The following is a 25,244-nucleotide window of genomic DNA, read 5'->3' on the forward strand; positions in this document are numbered from 1 at the left end:
GGTGCTGGTAAGAACAGTCCCCTACCTTTCCCGAGTTACAGCAAAAAGCCAACGATACAACCACACTGATTTCCCTGTCAATGACTGAAGCAAGTCCAGGGGATTATTTTAAAGAAAGAGAAAGCCAGCAATTCCCTCTTGTCTGCTTTCAGAACCAAGACTGCAACTATTGCATCCACACTGTGAGTTTGATGGTACAGTTGGCTTTGTGAGTGACAGGAGCTATTCTAGTGAGAGGGAATTTATAAATTAAAACACACACGACTCTTTCATGAGCACATGAAGGTTAACCACTTGCATCTCTTGTTTTTCTGCCACTTCATCACAGTATTATCTCCCTGCAAAACCTGTACAACCGATACTGAAACTCACTCCTGTTTGCAGCAAAGCACGAGAGTCTGATTGCTACAACCTCCTGGAGGAAGCTTTGATATTGTTATATTGCTAAGATCGACTGCACAGGTTTCATTTTGCACTCCTCTCTCCTGGCAGGAACTGAGCATCTGTCAATAGGAACGATACCTCTGTCTCACGGGCTGAGGTGTTTGAGAAGACTCTGGCACAGACACCAGACTTTCCCCTTTCTCAGCTGAAAAGTAAATATACTGCACTCCATTATGCCGAGAAATTATCTTAGATAGACAACCAGAGAACATACTGTCCTCTGACAGCAAGTTGGCCCCAGCTATTGAGAAAGTCAACAAGTGTTTCTACCTTGTGATGTTGTTGATATTAAAACCAGGTTCACACCATGTGTCCAGGATCTGCAAGAGCTTGCTCTGGAGCTCAGGATATTCTCCCACATAATCTTCCACCAAGTTACTTTTGTCTTGGAGCAGTAGTGGCGTACACATCTATGAGAAGAAATTACACGTAAAGCACTGTGCCCTGCCTTTGATCACCACATTCCGCAGACTGGGCGCTGCAGCACACAGAGAATCATAGAATCGTTATGGCTGGAAAAGACCTTTAAAACCATCAAGTCCAACCTCTACCAGGCCCACTTCTAAACCATGTCCCTGAGCACCGTAGCAAGATGGCTTTTAAATACATCCAGGGATGGCAATTCAACCACTTTCCTGGGCAGCCTGTGCCAGTCGTTGATAACCCAGTGGGCACGGAAGAGGCCTGTGACATTGCAGACTGAAACCTGGCAGAGGGCTTCCAGCTGCTCAGCCACGGCGAGCGAGTCACCAACCCCCTGCTTAACCAGCCAGCGCTGCCTGAAAGAGTGACGTGACGTTTTCAATGCAAATATTAGCAAAGCTTCAAAATAGCAAAAGCACTAAACTCCATCAGAGTGACAACTACTTGTCAAGAACACAGCTAGAATTTTTTGTAACACTCTCTGTGGCTAGAAAAGCAGTCCAGGGAACTGTAATGAGGTCTAACAAGATTGACTCTGTCACCTTCTGAGATGTAAAGGCACATCAGCAATGCAGCAATTACTTCTTGGGAACAAAGTAAAGCCTCAAGTGAAAGGCAGCACGACTTGGAGGGCCTTGATAGATCTCCTGCTAAACAAAAGGTGGATCTGATGACAGAGAAGCCTGCAGAGGAAATGACTCACCTTCTCCACATCTTGATCTGGCTGTAATTTTAGCTTAATACTCAGCATGGCCGCCTAGAAAATACAAAGAAAAGTTGTGTATTTAGGAGAACAACACAGTGGATAAATGGGCGTTACTCCAAAGCAAAGTATATATGCTATTATACAAATTTTTAATGTGTTAATTATTTCTGTTAAATTTTCAAGTACAAATCATATAAACATTTGGCCCCATACATTCCACTTAGAAATGTACAGAACACTCCTGGCAGTTGCGTATTCTGAGCAGCAGCACACCCTGGAGCCAAAATTAAAGATCAAGTTGTCTGGCAGAAAGAGAGAGAGAAAGTTAAGTGCTTGGACAAAATCAGCTAAGCTGGATATTTGCTAGCAATATAATTGTAAAAATCACCTGACCCACCACACCATTTGGAGTTAACTTTATCCATCTTGCTGTGCCTTTTAAATTTTGTAAAATAGTTGCATTTTGCGAAAGCAAGTCCAGATTTAAAAGACTCTGAAATCAAGAGGTCTTCGTTTTTATGATTTCTATGTAGCTCCACACCCCTGGAAGTGCCAAGGCTCACCAGTCAGAGAGACAGTAAGAACTGTATTCTTCCCTTTTGCAGTATCTACACATCTCTTATAAGCCAAGACCTGCCACATTCACAAATTAACTCCAAAACAGTATCTTCTGCAGATGAGGAAACTCTGCTGTGGTGAACTGCAGTAACTCAGGCTGCGAGAACTGGTTCAGCCACTGTCTATCCTGTCCCAGCCTGATGATTTCAGACGGGTATTAAGATCTAACTGTGCATTGCTTTGGAGGCATACAAACTAATTAGGATTTTAAGCAGTTAATAGTGTCTAATTTCTGTAGTGTGTGAGAATACTTGGATCTCAAATACAGAATAAGCAGATAATGGTTTTCTTTAATATAGTGTATTGTTCCAGTAAATAGAGTAATAAGAGGAAGGAGCCTTCTAGCACATTTATGTGTTAGTACTGATGTAATTGTGAACCAGGTAACGAGGGTGTTTTACATGAAGTGTCCTCTTAATTACTTTACAAAGTTAGGCTATATTTTCCAAAATGGTTGTAAACAGTGTTTGATAACACGACATCTCTGACCCTACTGCAGCGTGCACGGCACACTAAGCGGCACACTAAGCTACAACAGGACAGAGGATGTCACCAGCTGAGTTCACAAACGCCTACTTATTTAGATGAGGATGCAAACAGTATGTTAGGGCTTAAAGAAAAAGCTCTTCTCTTCAGCAGGTTTCTCTCTTATCTGCGGTTGATTTTGCTTTGAAAGAAAGACCATGAAAATGATGGACTTGTTTGTCACATATACATATGATATATACATGAAATACATATATATTATAATATATAATACAGTAAAAATTGTCCATTCCCCCCAAGCAAAGATAAACCTTGTCATTACACTTCACCTGCATGAAACCTTTATAGAAAAATTTAACCAGAAAAATAACCTAAGTGGGGGTAGGAGCACAGCTTGAGACCCATTTTCTGTGATGTCTCTCAGCATTCAAATGACACCTCAATGCAACTCCTGGCTGGAAGCACACGTTCTGCTGACCCAGCCGTGCAACACAGACAAAACCTCACAGCTCATCCGCACACTGCTGCCAGCAGAAGCCATGGATGACTTTGTTTTCAGGGAAATTCATACACGTATTTCATCCACTGTATCAAAAACTGACTGTACAAAAGCAGACAACCAACACACACCATATAAGTTCAATTGTTCAATTTTACTGTCCAGAGATACCCAGATATCAGTGGGAAAACATTGTTTTCTTCCTGTTTGTTTTGGGTTTATTTGAGGGGGGAGGGGGTGCTGGGGTTTTATTGGGGGGAGTGTTGGCAGTTTTGTTTGTTTGTTTTACCACAAAACAAACACTGTGTCACTGACAGCCCAGGCTTCATCCCAAACAGAGAAATGAAGAGCTTGAAGTGACAAAAGCAGGAACTGCCATCAATGCAGTGACTGTATGCTACAAACCAGATATGGAGTGGAAAGGCACATTACCATTTCTCAGCCCAGCTACCTCTTCAGCCAAACCTCCCGCTCCAGACTTTCTAACTATGTCCCCTGGTTGGAGGCGAATACACTGCTCTGCTCCCCAAGCCCCAAGCCCCTCTGCTCTCGCATTATCAGCTTACCATCACAAAAGTTCAAACTGAGTGATTATTAGTGACTTGCATACAAGTTGAAGGTTGCCACTTCTGTTTTGGACCTGAAGAAGGGGTTTGGGTCTCCAAAGCTTTGGCAGCTGGTTTTATTTTCCTCCAAGCTATCTCAATTTGCCAAACAAAAAACTCCAAAAACCTTGAACTTGCAACTCTCAAAATCTTGTTTCACCATTTGATCTCATTAGTATCTTTTTATTAAACAAGTAATCCGTTAGTTTTAACATGCAAGCATACAATGGTTTCCCATAATAGCTTTTTAATGTTCACATGCATGTTCACATTAACCTAATTGCAGAACTGTTATCTAAATGGCATAGTTTTATCTCCATCAACCGTACAGGTGACTTAATCAGATGAACATGTGCCGTGTCAGGTTAGGTCTTCCTCTTTTACTGGATATATATTCTACTCTGTAATAAAGAGTGTAGAGCAACGAATATTCATTTAGCCAAAGTGTGGACAGACATCACCTTCCAACCCCAGCTGCGGCAGATGCAGCTCCCACCAGCACCTCTGCTGCGGGTCAGAGGAACGCCATCCTGCCATCAACGCTCATGAACAAGCAAATCGGACTGAGAGAGTTGGAGGTGTTCAGCCTGGAGAGGAGAAGGCTCTGGGGAGACCTTATAGCAGCCTTCCAGTCCCTAAAGGGGGCCTACGAGAAGGCTGGAGAGGGACTTTTTCCAAGGGCATGTAGTGATAGGTCGAGGGGTAATGGCTTCAAACTGGAAGAGGGGAGATTTAGATGAGATATCAGGAAGAAATGTTTCCCTGTGAGGGGGGTGAGCCCCTGGCGCAGGTTGCCCAGAGAAGCTGTGGCTGCCTCATCCCTGGAGGTGTTCAAGGCCAGGTTGGACGGGGCTCGGAGCAACCTGGGCTGGTGGGAGGTGGCCCTGCCCAGTGCAGGGGGTTACAACTGGATGATCTTTAAGGTCCCTTCCAACCCAAACCATTCTATGATTCTATGAAATCACACAAGCTGGTTTTTAAAATAATTTTAACATCACCTGGCTTAAGTAGGCGATGGAGCAGTCAGACGAATTGCACTGCTGGCTGAAACTTCCCACAGTGGGGAACGGCATCAGCAGCGGGGCAGGAGCCTCGTCCAGGCACAAAGCTAAACGTGGCAGGAGACGCATGACCTGGGTCCTAGGAACAAACAAGCAGGCGGGATCGACGGGTGTAGTTCCGTGGGCTGGCTGGCTGAATAGTGAGGACAACTTAGATAAAATCAGCGTGTTTACAATAGGAATAATAAGAGAAGAGATATGAGTAACTGTAATAAAGATGAAAGTGCTTGGCAGCTGTGTCTGTGGTCTCAACTTAGAGCTATTTTAGGATTTTGTTTTGTTATTATCATGTTTTGAATTGTTTCACCCCACAAACAAGTTTTGTGTAAAACGACCCTATTTTTAACAGTCTGTTTATAGATGATAAGATCTCCAGAAAAGCAACACCTCACTCTCAGACTCATTTTGTAGTTAGAAAACAAACATTTTAATTAGGCAGACAGCATGCTGTAACTGAAATGGTGAGAATCCCCCTCCCCACCCAAGAAACAGGCATTTCCCCATATGCAGCGCTGCACCCTCCCCGCTGTGCTGGAAGACTAGCTGGCGTAGCTGGAAGCTAGCAATTATATTAATCCAACTGCAGATCCTCTGACTCAGGTTGGATCAGCACGGCAACAAAAATCCTAAGCAGCAGATACCTCCCCCATGTCAGCAGCTGATCAATGAATGAAAAACCCCTCATTATTACGCAGGAATATGGAAAAGTTCCAGGGAACGCTATCAGGGTCTACCCACCCTCCCTCAAACTACAAAGAGAACATGCTATAGTCCCAACGCTAGTAAAAGTAGCCTTTTCACAAATATACATTTCATGCATAGAGTTCCCAGCACGTAATCTAACAACAGCAAAGAATTAGCATTATAGCTACACATAAAAGTGTTTAACCTATACTAAAGCCCTCCTGCCCCAGATCCTAACAGAAATATGGGAGAGGTTGGTCCCTGTCAGGGACAGGCACATGGTAAAGCCGCTGTTTAGTACATGAGAAAAGGTGATCCCTTGCCTGACTTAAATCCCATGAAAGTTCGTTAGTCTTCTGATTGTCGACAGGGAGCTTTGGGTCATTCCTTGACTTAATTATGGTGAAAGTGAAAATCATATTCGGATAGTTCATAATAGTTTTGTTTCCCAAGGATAAACCCTTAAAAATATAGCAAAAGGAGCGCTGGATGAGGATGGTAAAGAATTCAAAGCTGGGCAACACTACATTAAATTATATCTAAGACACTTGTAGGTGCGTTGACTATAGGGTTGGGGGAATTTACCCAAACTTGATGCATTCAGGCCAAGCCACGAGCACCAGACCACCCTCCTAGTCATGTGATTGCAAAAACAAGAGTATGGGAAAATGGTAACTGTTTTGAAGTGAACACACAAGCCCAGAGCACCCTGCACCAATACCTGATCCTCTCTACTTGTTTTGAATGCAGTTGGCTCTGCCTCATCTAAAAATGACTATTCTTTCCATATACAGTACGAAGTGCAGGAAGCCACACAAGATCTTATCTGCAAGGGCATGTGCACTTGGGTGGTGTCTACACTGACAATTTAGGCAATTTTCCCACGGTGGGGTTAGCATCAGAGGAATAACCTTTTGCTGGTAGCACTGCTTGGAGTGATGAGGCAGGACAGACACAAATGGTTTCTGATGACTCCTGCATTACTTAGCTCTGCTGCAAGCAAGTTGGGACAACACAAAGGTAAATATGCCTGTGCCTGACTTGGTGTAGTATTTCTGAACCAATGGTGAAGGAATTTCTGAAAGCCCATAGAACAGACCAAACAACAGGAAGAGACTTCACAGAGGAGGATCCAACGTCAACTCCAAGAAAATCACAGTGATCAAAGCCTGGATACATAATAATGGTAGAAATAATTGAGTAAAAGGCACACAACGTATTAATCATTGGGAACATCTGTTTTGTGTTTTGGAATCACTCATTTCAAACTTGTGGCTAATCAGCTTTGCTCAACCTCTCAGAGTGCATCACTGCATCATGTATGACATCAGGGTAGATGTTTAATGACTTCCTGCTTAAAGAGTGTACAATATACACAGCTGTCTTCAGGAAGATCTTCAGAAACGAGAAAAACATGAGATTTCCCAGGTTCGCTTTCAAGACAGCATGAGACCACCAAAATGAAGTAGTGACGGATTACTCATATCTAAAGAATTTGAGGTTGAGGGAGTGAAGTAAAAGTCCAGATTGGAATACACATGTGACAGGTGAAGAGAAGAGGGAACTGAAACAAACACTTCTGTGATTTGTCCTCCTCAGGTCACTCAAAGCAGTTTTAAACTTGGTTTAACTGCTCAGTGCATCCTCATAAATGAGTGATCCTCTAGAGCACTGCCCAAGTTTCCTGCGCACGCAGAGCACCCACCTTCTCCAGATCCTCCAGACCCAGATCTCTGCATGGCTAGATCAGCTGCACATTCACACCTCTTCTCCAAGAGCCTGCTTGTTTCGCGACAGCCCAGAAATGCTGGCAGCAGGAGCAGAATACCACCATCTGAATTATTATTTCCCAGCGACACCTTCCCAACCACTTCACCAGACAGACATCCATAGCAGGGGTGGCTCCAGAAGACATGGTGATTGGGAGCAGACGGTGGAGTGGTCCACGGCCCGCAGGTTGGCTACCTCTGTGCTGGAGTGGCATGAATCTAGCAGGCAACATGCCATTAAAGCTGTCCTTTAGCAGTATTAATAAGAAAAAAGGGTTGAGACCGACATCATCATCTTTACATGAGAAACATCCCCTGTAACATTTTCCTTGTTTGTCTTATCAGTTATTATTTTTAATTTAAAAGAAACAAGGAAATTCAAATGCACACACTTTAAAATACAGTAAGAGCTGAACAAGCCTTTGTAATTAAGATGTTGAATGGGGGAAAGAAGCAATATCAGAGACATTTTCACTGTCCTGAGAACAGCTCAAAAAAGTCAGACTGAAGAAATGAAAAATCTGAATAGCCATTAACACTGATTTGTATTGAGAGATTTGCAAAAATACACCATTTGTGCTCAAGCACCGCGTATGAAGTAGGACTACGAACAATAACATCCCTGAACTGGTGCTCAAAACATGATTACACCAAAAATTGAAGGTCATATTGGTGATTGAACTATGCATTTCTACACCTTAGTGTATTTGTATTCCTTTTAACTCTGGCCAACTGTCCTTTCTACCAAATTATCAAATCAATTCTGTAGTAGTATGCATTGCTGAGAAAAATTTTGAATTCTGTGTCTACAGAGCTTTTTCTCTGGGTACTCCAACTTGTTTTATGACAACATTTAAGAACTGAATTTTAACAGATAATCCACATTATCTTAATTAAAAGACCAAACATTAACTGAATTTAATGTATAGAATCAACCTTCAGTTATTTGTAGAAATTAACAGAGAAATCTGGATGGACAACAACCAAAAAAGCTGTTAAAAATTAAATACTCCCTGTCCCACTAATAGCTTAGTCTAATATTCTTGTTTAATACCAAAGTGATGAAGGGGAGAAAAATGCTGCTAGTCACCGATACGGAGAAGTTGGAGTCGGAGCTCTCTCAGGCCCAAGAATATTTCTGGTTGTCAGAGGCTAAAAAGATTATTTATTGTTTCCTTCCTAAACCCAGCTCCACTGCCACCTGTTCAGAATTTACTATAAAGCTGTTAAACAAGACGAGAACTTTGATGCTGACTGTGAAAACAAGTTTCACTGTATCTGACCCGAGCAGTGCTCACTACTGATCCAGAAGCAAAGGAATTTGATTTTTTTCTTTAAGCACAGCTATCTTTTTACCTTTATAAGCTGTTTAAAAAAATGTAAATAAAATAACTCAGTGGACAATAGAGGGCATTCATCCCACAGAAAGACAGCCGCCACCCTTAGACATGAAATATCGCAGCACATTAAGTCATGAGACCCCGCTAATCAAAGCTGACAGGGCCCTGAATGTGATTTCTGCTGAGACTTAGCGATATCATGGGGCACTGAAGCATGCACAGCCTGCCAGACTGCCCCTGTTCATGTGACAATGGCTTTTATTCCCGAAAGGGGCCTGCGAGTGACAAGAGTCCCCTTTGTCTTCGGGCTCCCGCATTCGCAGTGCAAGAGAGGTTCATTCAACCAGCCCCAGACACTCTTTGAAAGGCTGAAGTGTAACATAAGATGACCATGAAACACTAGCTTGCCTTCTGCCTACCCCTCATTCTTCTCGAGCACAGCCTCGCCTATTCAGGGCCTCTCCCAGACTCGCTCGCGCTGCATTACCCCCGGTCTGCTGAATCCTGGCATTGTCCCGGCCCCACCAGCACCCATCGCCCTCCCCACAGCGCCGACCGACCCACCAACGGGGCTGCAGCACCAGCCACCACAGCCCGGACCGAGGACGGCACAGAGACGCAGCCCGGGGCTCCGGAGGGCTTCTGGAATGGCGACAGGGCCGCAACATTTCACCTGCTGCTCCCCGAGCAGGAAGGTGGAACGGAACCCTCGTTCTGTCCCTTCACACCGGGTGGGCTGTGAGGGGCCAACCCTGGTGTCCCTCGCACCGCGCCGAGCGCCCTGCAGGGCCCCGGCTGGCACGCTGCTCCAGCAGCTGCAACCTCCATTCGCAAAAGAACGGATGCAAACCCCAAACAGGACAGGCGCCTCACAAACCCGCATATATGGCCCTGTTTTTTCCTTTAACTCACTGGATCAGCCTGTTTTTCTGCATCATGGGAGCACTAGTGCCATCCGCTGGCCAGTGCTCCCCATCAGGTGCTTCCTCACCACAGCTACTATTTTATGCTGAAAATCAGAATAAAGTTATCTCCACCTGCGCCATCTTCCACCAGCCCCCCTACAGCTGATGGTTTCCCTGCCGCCCCCATGGCACCGGCACCCCCAAACCTCCCAGCTGCAGGCATCCACAAACCGGTTCAGTTTTGACCGGCTCTACTGAACCAGGGCCTACAGGGAGGGCCGGATGCTTCAGAAACAAGTAATCGCCATGGGACCTCTGGGATCTCGTTTTCTGAAGAGATTTTTCTCCAAAACCTCTGCGAGGGAAAGGAGCCCACGGGGCAGAGCTGGGGACCTCCATGGTTCACACAGCACAGTAGAGAATGCTCTAGACGCCTGGTGTCTGATTGTAAATACAGCAAGAAAATAAATAATGACAGCAAGGACTGATAAGGATTTCTGTCCTTTCAGGCAAGAAACAGAAGAACCACAAAGCCTACATGTGAATGTGCGTTACCGCCCCATTGGAAAGACGGGGAAGAGCAGGACAACAGACCCACCACAGCCCACTGCAAGTGCTCAGAGCCGAGCTCCAGGTTTTCTGGGGTTCGTTGCTGTGAACGTAGGTATAATCAGTCCCCAAGGGCAGTAAAAGATTTCCTGTTATTCTTGAAGATAATTCTGCTCATCCTTCTGGCAACAAAACAAAACTAGAAGAAAGTTACGGCTGAGGGTAAGCAACAGTTGAGGTTTCCTGTTCTTTACATGGGGAATGGATAGTAAATGAGCTTTTCCGTGGAAGAAAGAACAGAAAAACAATTCCACCAAAAAGAAAAAAAAAAGTAGAGCTTTCCAAAACCAGATCTAGAAAGAACTGCATCTGTAATGACAGCAATAAATATCTTGGGAGTCATGAACTTAAAAATCACACATGAATATAGTCAAATACTATGTTTCTGTTAGGATTTCCAAACGCTCACATTCAAAGCCTTATTGAGCAAAAGAGTATGGTTCAAACAGCCACCTGTGAACTTCTAATCAAATATGAAATATCCTTCTTTCAGTATACAAAGAAATCAACAAGAATGGAATTCCATGATCTCACTTGGGAATTTGGCTTTACTGAAGTTAAAATGCTATTTGATTTTTTTCTTTTCTAAACAAGATCAAGCTGTTCTACACCATCAGTGTGAACCATATTCCTTTGAGAAAAACAAACCTATGGTTTTTGCCTTAAAAGAAAAAAAAAAGGCATTAAGAGTATTGTAGTTTGTTCACAAGACCACTCGCAAGACTACCAAGACATCACGGTGATGCCAGAGATGCTGCAAGTACTCTAAACTACAGGGTAAAACACACCAAATTCTGGGTTTGGTGAACTGGCTCATGGTGGCTCGTGTCAACCACTCACACTCAAATACCTGAGTAGTAATATATTTTGAATATGAGTCTCAATGATAAAGAGGCTTCGAAACTCCTCAAACTGAGAACCCTTTGGTTTGGGTAATCACGTGGGAACAGAGATTTTCCAACTCCTCCTTGCTGCAGACAGATTTGAGATAGCACAGCAGGTCTACGACCAACTACTAAAATCCCTTCTTTTCTTGCCAAGGACAAGGAAAACAAAAAAGAACACAACTATCCCCTTAAATCCTCCAAATTAAACCCTATTAACCTATTACTTTCAAAGGTCAAAAAAGGGGTGGAGGAAGGATTCCCTGGCATTCTGTACTCAGCCATTAGAAAAACTGAGGTTGAACACAGCCTACTCGTGCACATGGGAAGACCACGCTAAGCTCTACCATTCACAGTGTGCAGCTGCTGTGATGAAACGGAATTCACATTGAAATGCATCCAAAAAAGGACACAGACATTAACAGAGAACTAGAGCGCTGGGAAGGTAAATTTATTTGAAAGACATGACCCACCTCTTTGTAATGGCCCCTGTGATAAAGATGACTGACATGTTCAAGCAAATAGTTCCGGTCTGCTGTATGGAGCTGGTAAATGCTAATCAGAGGGTCAAGAAGATTAGCTGGGCACTGCGCTAGTATTCTGAGTGCACGGGCCTGCAGCTTCTTCAGCTTGATGCCAGACTAAAAAAAAAGAAAACAAAACAAAAAAAAATCAAACACAGATTTAGTAAAGATGGCTGCAATTCAATGGCAGTTGAACATGCAGCTTGTTTAAACAGTGGAATAAGCCAATTCCTTGGGAAGGGATTCTCCAATTTCCCCATGGAGTCTGCAAGCAGAAATCAGAACAATATGATCCACGTTTTTTTCACAACATCCAATTTAAAAACATTAAATGTTTGCGGGATAAGGAAAAGGCATATGGCCTTGTGCAAAAGTAAAATATGAAACTGGAAAAATGCCCTCTTTTACTAACAGAGCTATTTAGAAATTCTCCCCTCTGGATCCCAGCAGAAAATCTCTGAATCCAGCAACTCCCCTCAAGGGAGAGCTCACCTATCAGGCATAAGAATTCAATCTTCATTCCCAGGCTTGCTCCTGGGTGCAAGAAAGACAGGAAAAGCAGAAGCATCATCAAAAGATGAACAGATACAAGCATTAATCCTTGTGTTCCTACAGATCGTTCTCTTATGACATAGGAATTTCAGTGCCAGTAGTACTTCACTGCACTTTGCAGATACTGCAACGTTGGAGCTCAACATCTAAAAACAGCCATTTGGAAAAATGGGAAACGAAACAACACAAATATAAAAGTATTTTTAAAAGTTCAGAGCCAAAAGCATACAAAAAAAAAGATAAAATCTCAATAGGTCAGAATATATGGAGGCATAAGGAATGGTAAACATTAGGACATATAATCTGATGACCCAATGCTACAAAGCTAATCATTCAGCTGCTGAAAAGTCATACCGTTACCATTTTCTGCATTCCCGATGATAAAAGCTCCCCACCACATGGCAGGAGTTAAGCAATTGTACAGTAACGGGCTTATTTGCAGAACTGGAAGAATATGCAGAGTAGATTATTGCAATTGGTTTTATCCTGACAGCAGGGATGTGAGTTCCAGTGGGAAAGCCTCCAGCCCAGCAAAGGCTGCAAGATCAACGCTTGATCAAAGTGGTTTGATCTGGAAAGATGGAAATCCCAGCTTGGCAGGGGAAACAGAGCTCTCGCATCACAGCTTCTATTATAATTTCATTTTCAGGCCCGCATACAACAGATAACATGTCAGTATGAGTTTCACACCTCGTCCCAAAGTGTTTGTATCAGACTAGAGGGAAGACGCTGGACTATGGAAGAAAGTGAAACTGGGGACACTTGAGGGACATTACAATCAGTTGCCCTCTCCTTTCTGCCGGCTCTCTCGCTCTCTCTTTTTCTAACCTGTTGAAGAGCAGGATGCTCTTTTATCCAAAGCTGCAACTCAGTGGTGATGTAATACCCGAGGGAATGCCCTTTCCCCTTCCAGTCGCTGCTGCTCTCCAGCATGTCCAGGAGTCCTGCCAATGGGTCCTCCAGTCCCGCAAAGCCCCGCCTGATTTCTTCCTTGAGCTGCAGAGATACAAACCCACATTGTCATGTACAAAAAGATTAGTGAATCCTCCCTTCCCCCAGCTGAACACAAAGCTTTATTTTTTTTAATTTAATCTATTCAGAGAGGTAACTGTTGCTATTCAGCCACCATCCGCGCCTCCAGTGACTTTTCATGTCATTACAGATTCCTTCATGGCTCACTGCACCTCAAACCCAATGGGAAAAGCAGCAATTGTCCACACTAATTATCCCATAAAGACAGAGAAGTTGTTCTGTGGGGCAGACAAAGGGGCTTGGGATTTGGGGGAGGGGGAGAAAAGAAGTGAGCTGGAGAAAGGGGTGTTACTAGGAAAATGCCAATACTGAAGGTAGATAACCAGGCTCAAAAACCTACTCATCTTCTAACAGGCAGATAAACCCCTCCTCCTCATTCTTGTACCACAGACTTTCATATTTGACCTTGTACCCACTTCAGCCACGATGGCATAATGCTCCTCACCGTAACAGGAATATTTGGGAGTATCAAAACAGTTTGGATTTTACACACAAGATTAAAAAGAAAGAAGTATCAGCATTCAAACTCTGTTGGATTGCCATCCTGCAAATCTACGCTCCTTCCGCCAAACCTACCTGAGTGGGGTATTTTCTGTTGACTACCTGCTGCCACAGCACGTCCAGCACCGCACACCTCCGCAAGGGCTCGGAACATGGGAAAACTCCACAACATAAATCTTAGGAATCCCAGGGCGATGTGTTTAGAAATGTGAAGGAATTGGACACTCACTTTGTGAATGTTAATAGGCTACTTACTACCCATCTGGTAGAAGTGATAAATTAGCAGTACCGAGCAATATCTTTATAATGTTTACATTAGAAGTAGTTTCCAAGGAGCTCAGAGGGTTGGCAGGGTGAAGAAGTGGCATCCTTCAGAACCCACACAGGACCTTTCACTGCATGGTACATGCACCGGCATGGAGCAAGGCAAAAGCAGAGACAGAAAACAAGAAATTACTAAGAGCAGCTGCTCTCTTTCTTTTCTGGCTAAAAAGCAAAATCCAAAAGATGCACATTCCCGCTTGCAGCCAGCACTTGTAATTTACTGTATATGATGGCCCCAGTTGTAGCTTCCAATGGAAACAACATAAGGTTTGAAGAACGACATGGAAAACAAAAGAAAAATCTACAGAAAATTTGCCAATGAATTTGTTCTTTTTTATTCATCGACAATATTTACTGGAAGACAGCTATTTTCCATAGTGTCTTTCATGTTCTGGAAAAAAACCACCAAACCTATCGTTTACGACACAAACTGTTTCTTTCTCACTAGATTATCAAATGCGGCATGAAAAAGCTGATGACTAACAAAGATGTGACTTTAGATAACAGATTTCTCCCTGTAAGTATTTTGCCCTGTGGCAAGAATTTGCGATGTTAAACATAGGGCTCCAACTTCACTGCGAGACTCAGCAGAAGGACTTATCCAACCACAAATATCCAACACAACAGCCAAAGGAAAACAAAGCAACTCGCCAACTAAATTGCACTGTTTATAAATGGCCTCTCTTCTTGTTTTCTATTTTTTTCCCCCCAAAGCCCCTCTTCAGCACATTTAGACTGAACAAGAGCTTTCACCACACCGCTCAGCTCCTCCTTGGGCTGGAGTCAGAGTGTGAGCTTTGGCAGGGTGGGCACCAGCAGCCACCAGATCCTGCTTTCACACGCGGAGCATCTCCAAACACTGACACAACTGCCAGGAGCACACTAACTGGTGTTATCTAGGCTGAATCGAGACTTCGTACCAGCCAGACTTTGACAAGAAGGGGAAAAGCCTTCTTCAAAACTTCCTAGCAAGCTGAAGACGTCAACTATGCTGTGTATAGTTTGAGGGAGGGAAAAAAACAACGCAAAAAAAGGGCATGAGACACCTAAATCAGAGAGGAAAAAGTGCTGTGCTGCCTGGCTCGTCTCTCTGTCAGAGAAGGATTCCTCTCAAACGTGTAATTGCCATTTCCATTTCAATTGATTCCCATGGCAGGGAACACTCCTTGGGGGATTTCTACAGCCTGACAGATCATGGGAATAGGAAAATTTTGCTGATGCTCCAACTGCATACTCCTTCATTCAGTTTTGGTCCCTTATTTCTAGTTACACAGCTCAGGGCAGCCAGCTGATGCTTCTTGGTTATTCCAAAACTGTCTTTCCTATGTAGGAAATGACCATTTCTTATACCCATGTTCCAGAACCGAGGTCAGGTCATGGCCAGATACCCTCCTTCAGCTCGTGGTCCCTGATCTCAGACTGATGGGCTGATGCACACCAGTTAATAGATAGTGTTGCCTTACATTCAAACACAGGGAAAGGCAGAGAAGCTCCCTGCCATTCAGACGTCGATGAAGCAGACTGAGTTGTATTTAAGTCAACTTCCCTCATTGATTTCAACCGGACAGTTGGATGTCAGCAGCAGCACTGCACACCTCAAAGTGCACACGAAGGGCAGGGCAGCAGCTACCCCTCAAGAAAGTGGCTACGCTTGCTGTGGGTGCACTGCACGTCTGAAGGGTAGGGATGCCCTCAGTCTGGACTAGCCCATCTCAGTGACAGCGTGACGAGCGTGTGTCAGAAACCATTGGGGACATGCTACAGCCTTGGAGAAGAGTGGCTGGAAAGCTGCCCAGCAGAAAAGGACCTGGGGGTGCTGGTCGACAGCAACAGAATAAGAGCCAGCAGTGTGCCCAGGTGGCCAAGGTGGCCAGTAACATCCCGCTCTGTGTCAGGAATAGTGTGGTGAGCAGGACAAGGGCAGTGATCGTCCCCCCATACTCAGCACTGGTGAGGTCCCACCTCGAGTACTGTGTTCAGTTTGGGGCCCCTCACTACAAGAAGGACACTGAGGTGCTGGAGCGTGTCCAGAGAAGGGCAACGAAGCTGGTGAGGGGTCTGGAGAACAAGTTTTATGAGGAGCAGCCGAGGGAGCTGGGACTGTTCAGCCTGGAGAAGAGGAGTGTGAGGGGAGACCTTCTTGCTCTCTACAGCTCCCTGAAAGGAGGGTGTAGCGAGGGGGGGTTGGTCTCTTCTCCCAAGGACAAGAGGAAACGGCCTCAAGTTGCACCAGAGGAGGTTTAGGATGGATATTAAGAAAAAATTCTTCACCGAAAGGGTTGTCAAACACTGGAACAGGCTGCCCAGGGCAGTGGTGGAATTGCCATCCCTGGGGAGATTTAACAGACAGGCAGACGTGGTGCTGAGGGACATGGTTTAGTGGTGGGTTTGGCAGTGTTAAGTTGACGGTTGGACTGGATGGTCTTAAAGGTCCCTTGCAACCTAGACAATTCTATGATTCTATGCCATTCATGCTGTGCCACCGCCTGGTCCCACCACAGCCCTCCTCCTGATCCAGAAAAGCATCCTCCAGGCTCAGAAACACGCTTCTGCCCGTGCTTGCAGCCATGCGGCACTGCCTGACGGCTGGGACCAAGGGGGACAGACCTGCCCTGGTCGGTGAATTGCAGCCTGCATGCTCTGCAAAACCACGCGTCTCACTGGGATGAGCATTCCAGAAACAACCAAACTGAACAAGCGGAGCTGCAAGCGTGACTCATGGGGATCCTCCAGCTTTTCCACCCTCAGCAGGCAAGCTGCGGTGCTTTCTGCCCAAGGACACATCGATGGGAGGCTTTGTCTCTTTCAGAGTATTTTTCTTCACAATCCATACACATCCCAGGGTACACAGTACAGAGATTTTGATGATTACTCTTTCCTACTGTTGTTTTGTGGGATTAACTGCCCTCAAGACCTAACAAATAATATTTTTTTTTCTTCCAACCCTAACAAAACTTGATAGAAAGCTCAAGGCTTCCAAGTTGCTGAGCTCAAGTCTATGTCGGTGACTGACCATTTGGAAAGGCACCTCTCACACTGTGTTTCCAGTTAATTATTCCAGCTGGGAACCACAGACTATCAGTAATGGAAAGTCTAAGTGCGGCGGACAAGGACAATGACTAAAGCCTCCAGACACCTAGGATGGAGCACGTACACCAAGGTACCCAGCCACGCTGGGCATTTCACACAGGACACACTCCACGTGGCTGTGTGGGGAGCTGCAGGTCTTTGGATCCTTTAGAAAAAAACATCTCAGCTATGAACCTGCCTGAACATTGCAGAGCTAAACACAGGAAACTCACCACAAAGCTGATGCATCTAATGTTTTTGCTAGTTTTCAAGCTCCCAAATTTAGATGAAGTACATTTTACTCCCTATGAGAAATCTCCACGTAGAGCCCATAGGGTGCTGTATAAAAATATAGCTCTAATTTTAAACAGGCAGTGTAAATTGCATTCACCACTCTAAAAGGCAAAACCAAACCAAATCAGAAAAAAAAAGTAAAAATACTTTGAATATGAAGGCTTTGATATCATTCCACTTGGCAAAGAGCACTTTTCTACTGACTTCAACCCTCATTTTTTCAGCTACTAGAAATATTCTTCCCCCTCTCCCAAAGACCCTCCATTTAATGGACAAAAAAAGTGTTTAAAAGAAAACAAAAGCAACTTTGATTTTTTTCCTTCTGTAACTCAGCCCTGTAAACTTCAGCTCTTTTATAAGAGCCCCTGAGCTGCTTCACATCACACAGAGCTACCTTTTCTTTTCACTTCTTGCTGCAAATGCACAGGCTCTTCCCCTGTGTGCGGGAACTGAAAGCACTCATGAAGAATTGCAGGTCTGACCTAAGCGTTCTGCGTCTGGACATGCTCTGCATGCAGTTATTAACTGCAGCGTGGAGGGGAGGCTCGACCTTACCTTCTTCATCTCTTTCTTTGTCCAGAGAAGCTGAAGAGTTTTCAGCAATAGGAGTGCGTCCTGGCCTGGAGGAGGGGGAAGAGAGAGAGAGGGAGAGGGAGAAAAGGGGGGAGAAAAACAAAACAAAACAGATTTATTGGCTCTGTACAGGCAGCCTAGACACACTGGCGCATTGTTTCACCGAGGAGAAATCAGCTACTCTGTGCCACCATGTTTGAAACCACCAACCTTCCAACTGTCAGTCAGGATTAAAGTGCTAAAATCCCTCACTCTGAAATCCTAACAAAATAACAGACATCATCCATGCATGGCTTTAACTAAACACCCACACAGGCTCAAATACTGAAAAGCTGTATTGCTGCATTTACAACTAAATCATGCTGCTGCTACGCGTCAAATACATCCCCCCCCCTCCCTTTTTAATATCGAAACATAATGGTCCTAGAAGAGTAAGCATCTTGCGCAGGTTGGACAGGATTATCAACACACTAATTTTTAATGAAATGGCTCTAAAATGTCAACCTCATCGCAACCTGTGGATGGAAGCTGCCAGTGGGTCAATTTACGGGCAGATCCGCCTTGATTTGCTCGTCAAGCACAGGGTGGCCATCGTGGGCTGACGGGATTCAGGCAAAATGGTGTATGAGGAAAAGGAAAGATGAAATGCTGCTGGGATTAGCGGCAAGGCTAAAAAAAAGAATGATTAATTATTGCAAAAGGAGGTTATTTGGAATTTTTCTCTTTTACTTTTCACTTAGTTATTTGAGACCTTGCAGTCAACTGTTATTCTGTATTTATTATCATTCATCATACCAGTATTATTCATGATACCATTATTCATCACACCAGTATTTCTGAACCAAATGTTTAGGAATATTTCATTTTAAAAGCAGTAACATTTTTGATATCTGGTTCTATTTAATTTGCAATCATTAACTTATGAAACCATGACTCAGAACATTCTGAATGAAAATCTTCTACTGCATCAACAGTTTAAATGTGAAGAATGAATTTAAAAACATGAATTTCTCTAAAACACTCCTCGTATATTTAGTGCACCTCCTCTTATGTTTTCACAAAGCCAAAAGAAAAATGTTAAATTGCAAAGGAAACGTCCTTTCAGTCACCTTCTGCGTTCTACACTTCCTAAATAGCTCATTTCCAAACACTAGATTTCTTGCTTAGTATCCGATCTCACTTCATATTTCAGGTCAAAAAAAGCTACTTCAACTGTGAAAAGCTCTACCTCATCCAACTAAACTCTGAAGCACTGCATTTATAAAATATATTAAGTAGCAAGCTGATTACTGGTTGAGCCAAGAGAATGATAGCATTGCCATTATCCACTAACCTCTGGGAAACACCAGCCAAATTAAAAATGCCACATTTACAATTCATAAGATAATATTTTCTCTCATCTCTGGTTGTTCTGAAATCTTGAACTCTCCAAACACTGGCTGTTCTCAGCTACTGCTATTCCTTTGGAAAAAAGAAAAGTCTCTTTTTACAACAAAACAGAAGAAAATCCAGACCCCTACTCCCCACAAAATTAGCGACTCACAGTCAAATTCAGCCCATGTGTGTGTGCGTGCATATATACACACTCTCCGCTTGGCCTGACTCCCACAGAAATTTATACACACACAGGAAAAAAAAATTAGAATGCAACCCAGTGGGTAACCAAATACACTGTAAATCTGAACTGTAATTAATGCAGTGAACAAGCTGGAATGATACAGGAAATGAGAGCAGTTAGGAAAGCAGTGTTTCACTTCAGATACAGCCAATAATTCAACTTGTTAAAAAGCTTTCTAAACCTCAATCAACAAAACAAGCCCTTTTCTTACATGACTTTTTCCTACCTTACCTCCCTGTAACTGAAATCAGATCCCACCATTCTTTCAATACATGGACGCATGAAAACCATCTCTCCAGTCAATGTGCTGCCAGCATGCCACGGTGCAAGCACGGGTAAGTAGGAAACAACCTTCCCCCTCCCCAAGCCCTGGAAGTGAACGCACCCATAACGCAGATTTTCTATGAAGTGCCTCAGGGCTGCCAAGCCCCGCTCGAGGCCAGTGCCAAACCACTGGGGTGGGAGAAGGTCGACCACGGGGATGGCAACCACCCATCTTCCAGCACGACCTGCCCAAAAGGTTTTGCTCTCTGTTCAGTCTGTGCATAAGAAAGATAATTCCCACTCAATTGTCCACAGTGAGGATTGAATGAGGAGAGAAGAGACATCAAAGCAACATCATGCTTTTGCCTGGTCCCACCGGAGTGGAAAGACGCTGCAGTTGACGTTGGATCTTGAGCTACCATATCTAGCTACCCTCCAGCTAGGACAGAAGACGTGAACGTGCAGGTGCACAACATTTTGGGTCCTGAAGGAAATGAGCAATTCATCTTTTCTTTCTCCTGCAGGACCTCTTTGGGGACTGGCTTCCTCATGGTTCTCCTGGCACGCCTAAAGAGTGAAAAATGAGTGTCTTTGGCATGGATAATGAAGCCATAACAGTACTGTTATGTTCCTGTTAGAATACCAGATAGGTTCCTGCTCATCCACATCCAAGAAGGAACCAGAGAAGTATCAGAAAAGTAATGCCAGGCTATCCGAGGGAAAAGGATGGGACCTTACAAGGAGTTTCATAAGCCTTCCAGAACAAATCTGGAGAGCAGACGATTGTTCAACACAAAAGGGAGAGAGGAAGAACTGCAAGGGAAGGAAGAACAAAGCAAAGCAACTGAAAACCAAACGGTCATAATTGAACCACAAGTGCACCTGGGCTCAACTCAGAGTAGAACCTCCAGACACTGTAGCAGGAGCAAGAAGCAGCAATTACTAAGATACTCGTATTAAACCAGTGACAGAACAGTGCCCGCAAAAGGAAGGACACGTCACAGAGGCCAGAAAAACACCTTCATGTGTCACACCAAGAACACCCAGAATCTCCACTTCTAAAGGAAAGTTAAATTCCGCAGAGACTCCTACATACTGCAGAGATATCCAGCTATCAGCAAGGGGCGTTCAATGAACAAAACAAAGATGAGGCCATGTAAACCAGCATAAAAAAAGAGTGTGGCAAGTAGAAGAGCAGCAGCTCTCTCTGCTCCCTGCTGTGAGCAGCCAAGGACGGCCAGGTCTGCCCTGCTGGAGAGGCCGAGGGGTGCGCCGGGCAGCTGATGCCATTCGGTTCCTAGACCAAGCTTGAAGAGAAAGTCCTCAGTCTGACACCGCTCCTTCACAGCTCCAAAAATGGGGTTTGCAGACCATAAAATATCTGGCAAAGTTTCACCAAAGCAAGGTTATTACACCTTGGTGGAGATCCCAGACAGACACATCTGCACCCATTCCACACATGACCTCCATATCTTCACCTGACCGTTTCTCCAAGTACTATGTTCTTGTTTTAAAAATTTTGACATTAGTAAATTTCCTTTCAACATTTTTCATTCTGAAAATAAATTTCCTCTGCCCTCAATCTGGAACCAAAATTGGAGGAGATGGTAAATCAAACGTTTTCCAGTTCTCAATATCTGTGGTTACATTTCAAAACCATATAAACCACAAGGCTTATATTTTTGAGTTAGAAAAGTGCCTTTGAGGAAAGCCATAAACTACTTTCTGTTCATTCTCTCCTTTTCCTTTGTGTGTACATCACTCAAAACCTGCTGTGATCAGAACAAAAGTGGTGCCCGCGGGCTGGTGAGGTAAAGCAGTGGTTTTGCTATTGCGTCCTTGCAAAATTCTGCCACATTATTCACCGATTCTGCTGAAACACCCTGGCAAGAGAAACCCACTTTCTGACTGAGGCTCCTTGTGTGTCTCGCATGGGGAAAGTGAGACATCCAACCCCAGAGGAGGAATGAATGAAATCTCTCAACACTTTTTCTTTGTGTCAAAAGCCATTAAACGCCCCACGGCCCGAGACCTGGAAGAATTACAGTCAACTAATTAAAAGATACAGAATGCAAAAAAAAAAAAAAAAAAAAAGCAACCCCCAAAAAGGGGGCTAGTGTGACTGAAATGCAGGATCACAACCACCAAACTCTCAATTACAGCTGAAATTCATGGACAGAAAAGGTCAAGAACAAAATGGTAATGGTTTAGTTTTCTTTAGGCAGGCAGCTTGTACCTCCGCTTTGCAAATTAAGAGGATTTTAATAAATGTTTAAGGGAATAGACAACAAATCCAACCCACCCGGTAAACAACCAGTGAATTTTTACTATTATCTACTGGTTTATGTGCCTTCTGCCCCAATAAATCCCTGAAATCTGTCCTCTGTGGAAACTCCTGTTAGTCTCAACAAGCTTTTGAGATTATTTTTCTGAAAGGAAAATATAGGTTCTAGGTATTTCAATGTCACCATAAGTGCAGCTGGTGCATTTGCACTTAAAAAATAATAAAAAAAAAAATTACATAAATGTATAGGCAATGCATAAACAGGGGGCGGGGAGCAGAGTTATTCAGCCAGCTCCTGTTTCAGCAGCGCAATGGGTACTCCCACCGCTGCGTCATTTAAATTACATCTGAAAACCAACAAATAGTATGCTATCTGGATTACGAACTAATCAAAGTCTCTTCTCAAAACCCACATTGTCTCCACTTTTTTCAGGCAAGGGTCTGTAGTTCACACCAAATGTGTGTTAATTTTGTAGAAGAGAAGGCTGATAGGGAACGGAAATAAAATCACTTTGCAAAATAGGAGCAGATATGTTTTCTAGTGACAAATTTTGAACCTCTAATGAAACGAGCTGATTTAATTAAAAAGATGCAAAATGCCTCCATAGAAACTCACAGATTTTCTACACCTTCTAGGTTTTCTTGCTGTGCCTACTTTTAATGAGCACACGCAACATAAATAAACCTTCCAACCTTGTTTAAGTATTTTTGAGCTTGAGAAAATGATTCCATATGGAATTTCTCCTAGTAATGTGAAATGACATTTAAAAGACAGAAAACCAATTTTAGAATATACAGGTATTATGCAATACGCGCTGTAAGATTCTGGGTTGTAATTTAAGAAAAAAAAAAAGAGGAAGTTGATACAATAAAGAAACAAAAGGTAAAGTGCTATATTATTTTAAAATAAGCAGAAAGATTTCAGAAAAAGCATGTATACATGAATATGTGGGTATTAGCCGGCAGCGCATGGCAGTGCTGTTCTCCTTTTTCTTTATAGGAGGCTTTTTCAGCAATTTGTTCTTACTTGGATTTATCCCGGGGTCTGGGGAGAGACGCCTGACAGGCTGTATAACCACAGAGCGGGCAAACAAAGATGTCATACATACTAGAATTAACAGTCACCAATAAAACAAGATATGATATAGATGTATCCCTTATTTAAAAAGCAGTTTGGGTTATGCTATTGCAACAGTGTTTGGTCCTCCCACAACATCCCTCGTGCTTCAGACTTGCCTTCGAGAGACGCTAACACCCTGACGGCAACGCCAGTGGGGGACAAGGGCTCCGACAAACCTGGGAACGAAATGGGTAAATCTCTTTGAAAACACTTAGAAATTCAGAGGCCGAGAGACCACCCACGGCCCCAGAGCATCCCTACACAGCACATTCCCCACAACTGGGAACTTTCGGCAACTTCTTGCTTATTGCTGTTTCTTTTGGAGTAACTGTTGCGTTTCCATCGTAGCTGTGTCCAGTTAAAATATAACCCTGCAGCAAGACTAACAGAACTCTCTTCCTTGGGTTCAGAAGGAGGGAAGAGAGGAGGGTAATTAGTGCATCAGAAGCTGCAAAAGACAGAGGTGGGATGTGCTTTATTCAGCTGGTCAGAACTTGCTAAATACAATATCCTGAGAAGTGAGTTTGTTGGTATCGCTGCTCCATCCCCCTTGCACCAATTCATCCTCCGTTTCTTATTGAGAACACGTGTTCCAAATGACATTTAATGGCATTGCTGTAATTTGTCTGTATTATTCTAAACAGTGCCAAGGATCGTATTTCCTACTTCACCCCCAATGAAAGGCAACCTCTGCTTTGCAGCCGCACCAACACAGGCGCAGAGCTGATAGAGCCACCGTTTTCTGTACATCCAAGGTCAGTTTTCCCTGTTATCATTCAGTTTACTTTCTGAATATAAAAGTCACAACGGGTTTTGATAAATAGACACGACACTGCACCAAATAAATTATAACTGGGAGTGAAGATGTAAATAAAAATGTAGTTTTCCCTATAAAGAATCAAAACCCAAACAACTTAGCCAGCAGCCCAGAAGGCAGAGCTCTGAACTACCAAGAAACCATAGTAAGAAGACCAGCACCAAAGCAAAGGCTTTAGCAATCCTTTGCCAACCACCATGTTTGCTCTGTATTCTCCCCACACCTCTGTGCCCCAAAGCAGACGATGTTTCCGTGGGGTCTGGGTCCCCCTGCGCGGTGGCTGCAGGGCCGCCTCAGCCTCGCCATGCACCGGTGGGTGGCTGCGGACACTGCTGCAGCGCCCGGGGCCCTGGGGCCACCCTACTGCTCCCCAGGTCAGTGCTCAACAACCATGCTCTCGGGGACAGGGAAAGGAGCGTGGACCTGTGCAGGCAGTGCACCCTACACATCAATTAGTTAATGAGTGTCCAGGTCATCTTCTGATCAGATCTGCAAGCTCCCTGAAGCGAGGGGGTCCGTGGCCATGGTCCATTGGATACCTTGTCATTACCAGTTAAATTGCTTTAAGTTGACTTAAGGAAGATTGATTTTTTCAGGAATATTACTTCCATTCCAACACCACCATGACCAGGATGAACTTCCAACGCATCCTTCTCCGCCCCTGCACATTACTTTTAACTGGAAACTTGCCCCGCCTTGGGGATGGGAAGGATTTTCACTCACAGGAGTGTCCACTCCTACTTCAGCTGCACCTGCACCGAGGGGGTCAAAGGCTCTTTAATACTTTCTCATGGCAGAGTCTGTGTCTTAGGTAAAACAGATATTTCCAGGAATGATAACAGTTCACTTCCAAGAACACTATGAGTAAGGAGTAACCACTCAGTGATTCATCCCAATCTCCACCGACTGCAGTGATGAGACTCCCACTAAGAACAAAAGCAGCCCAGAGGTATTCGCTGGCAGGGACGTGTCTCCTGTACCAGTCAGTGTCAGACAGGCAGAGGAATGCTGCCGTAAGAGCCTGATCAATTTAAATGTTAATTACATCCCCCCACTGAATCCTCCAGTGCAAAATTTACAAGAGGATCAGATGTCACAAAACTATTTCATTTCAGAAGCAATAAATTGCTCTGCTTTAGCACAGTTTCTAGGGCTCCAAAATTCACTCACCGTGCTCAGCTACCATTCCTTAACTGCGTCTCCCGCAAAAGACAAATAAGCTTTTTAAACGTGTAACTA

General features: G+C 44.0%; 1 protein-coding gene across 1 annotated transcript in view; it reads right to left on the reverse strand.

Moving 5' to 3' along the window:
• Positions 1 to 18,710, reverse strand: part of EXD3 (exonuclease 3'-5' domain containing 3) — a 209,262-nt gene extending 190,552 nt beyond the window's left edge. The window contains exons 1-7 of the mRNA XM_009890307.1: positions 18,698 to 18,710; positions 17,885 to 17,949; positions 13,745 to 13,747; positions 12,938 to 13,105; positions 11,507 to 11,674; positions 1,571 to 1,624; positions 715 to 854 (exon numbers count right to left, since the gene is read on the reverse strand). Of these exons, the coding sequence (XP_009888609.1) occupies positions 715 to 854; positions 1,571 to 1,624; positions 11,507 to 11,674; positions 12,938 to 13,105; positions 13,745 to 13,747; positions 17,885 to 17,949; positions 18,698 to 18,710 (611 nt within the window). The remainder of the gene's footprint in view (positions 1 to 714; positions 855 to 1,570; positions 1,625 to 11,506; positions 11,675 to 12,937; positions 13,106 to 13,744; positions 13,748 to 17,884; positions 17,950 to 18,697) is intronic.
• Between the last annotated feature and the right edge of the window lie 6,534 nt (positions 18,711 to 25,244).

Source organism: Charadrius vociferus, unplaced genomic scaffold (genome assembly GCF_000708025.1).
Source record: "Charadrius vociferus isolate BGI_N301 unplaced genomic scaffold, ASM70802v2 scaffold398, whole genome shotgun sequence".
Classification (NCBI taxonomy): Eukaryota; Metazoa; Chordata; class Aves; order Charadriiformes; family Charadriidae; genus Charadrius; species Charadrius vociferus.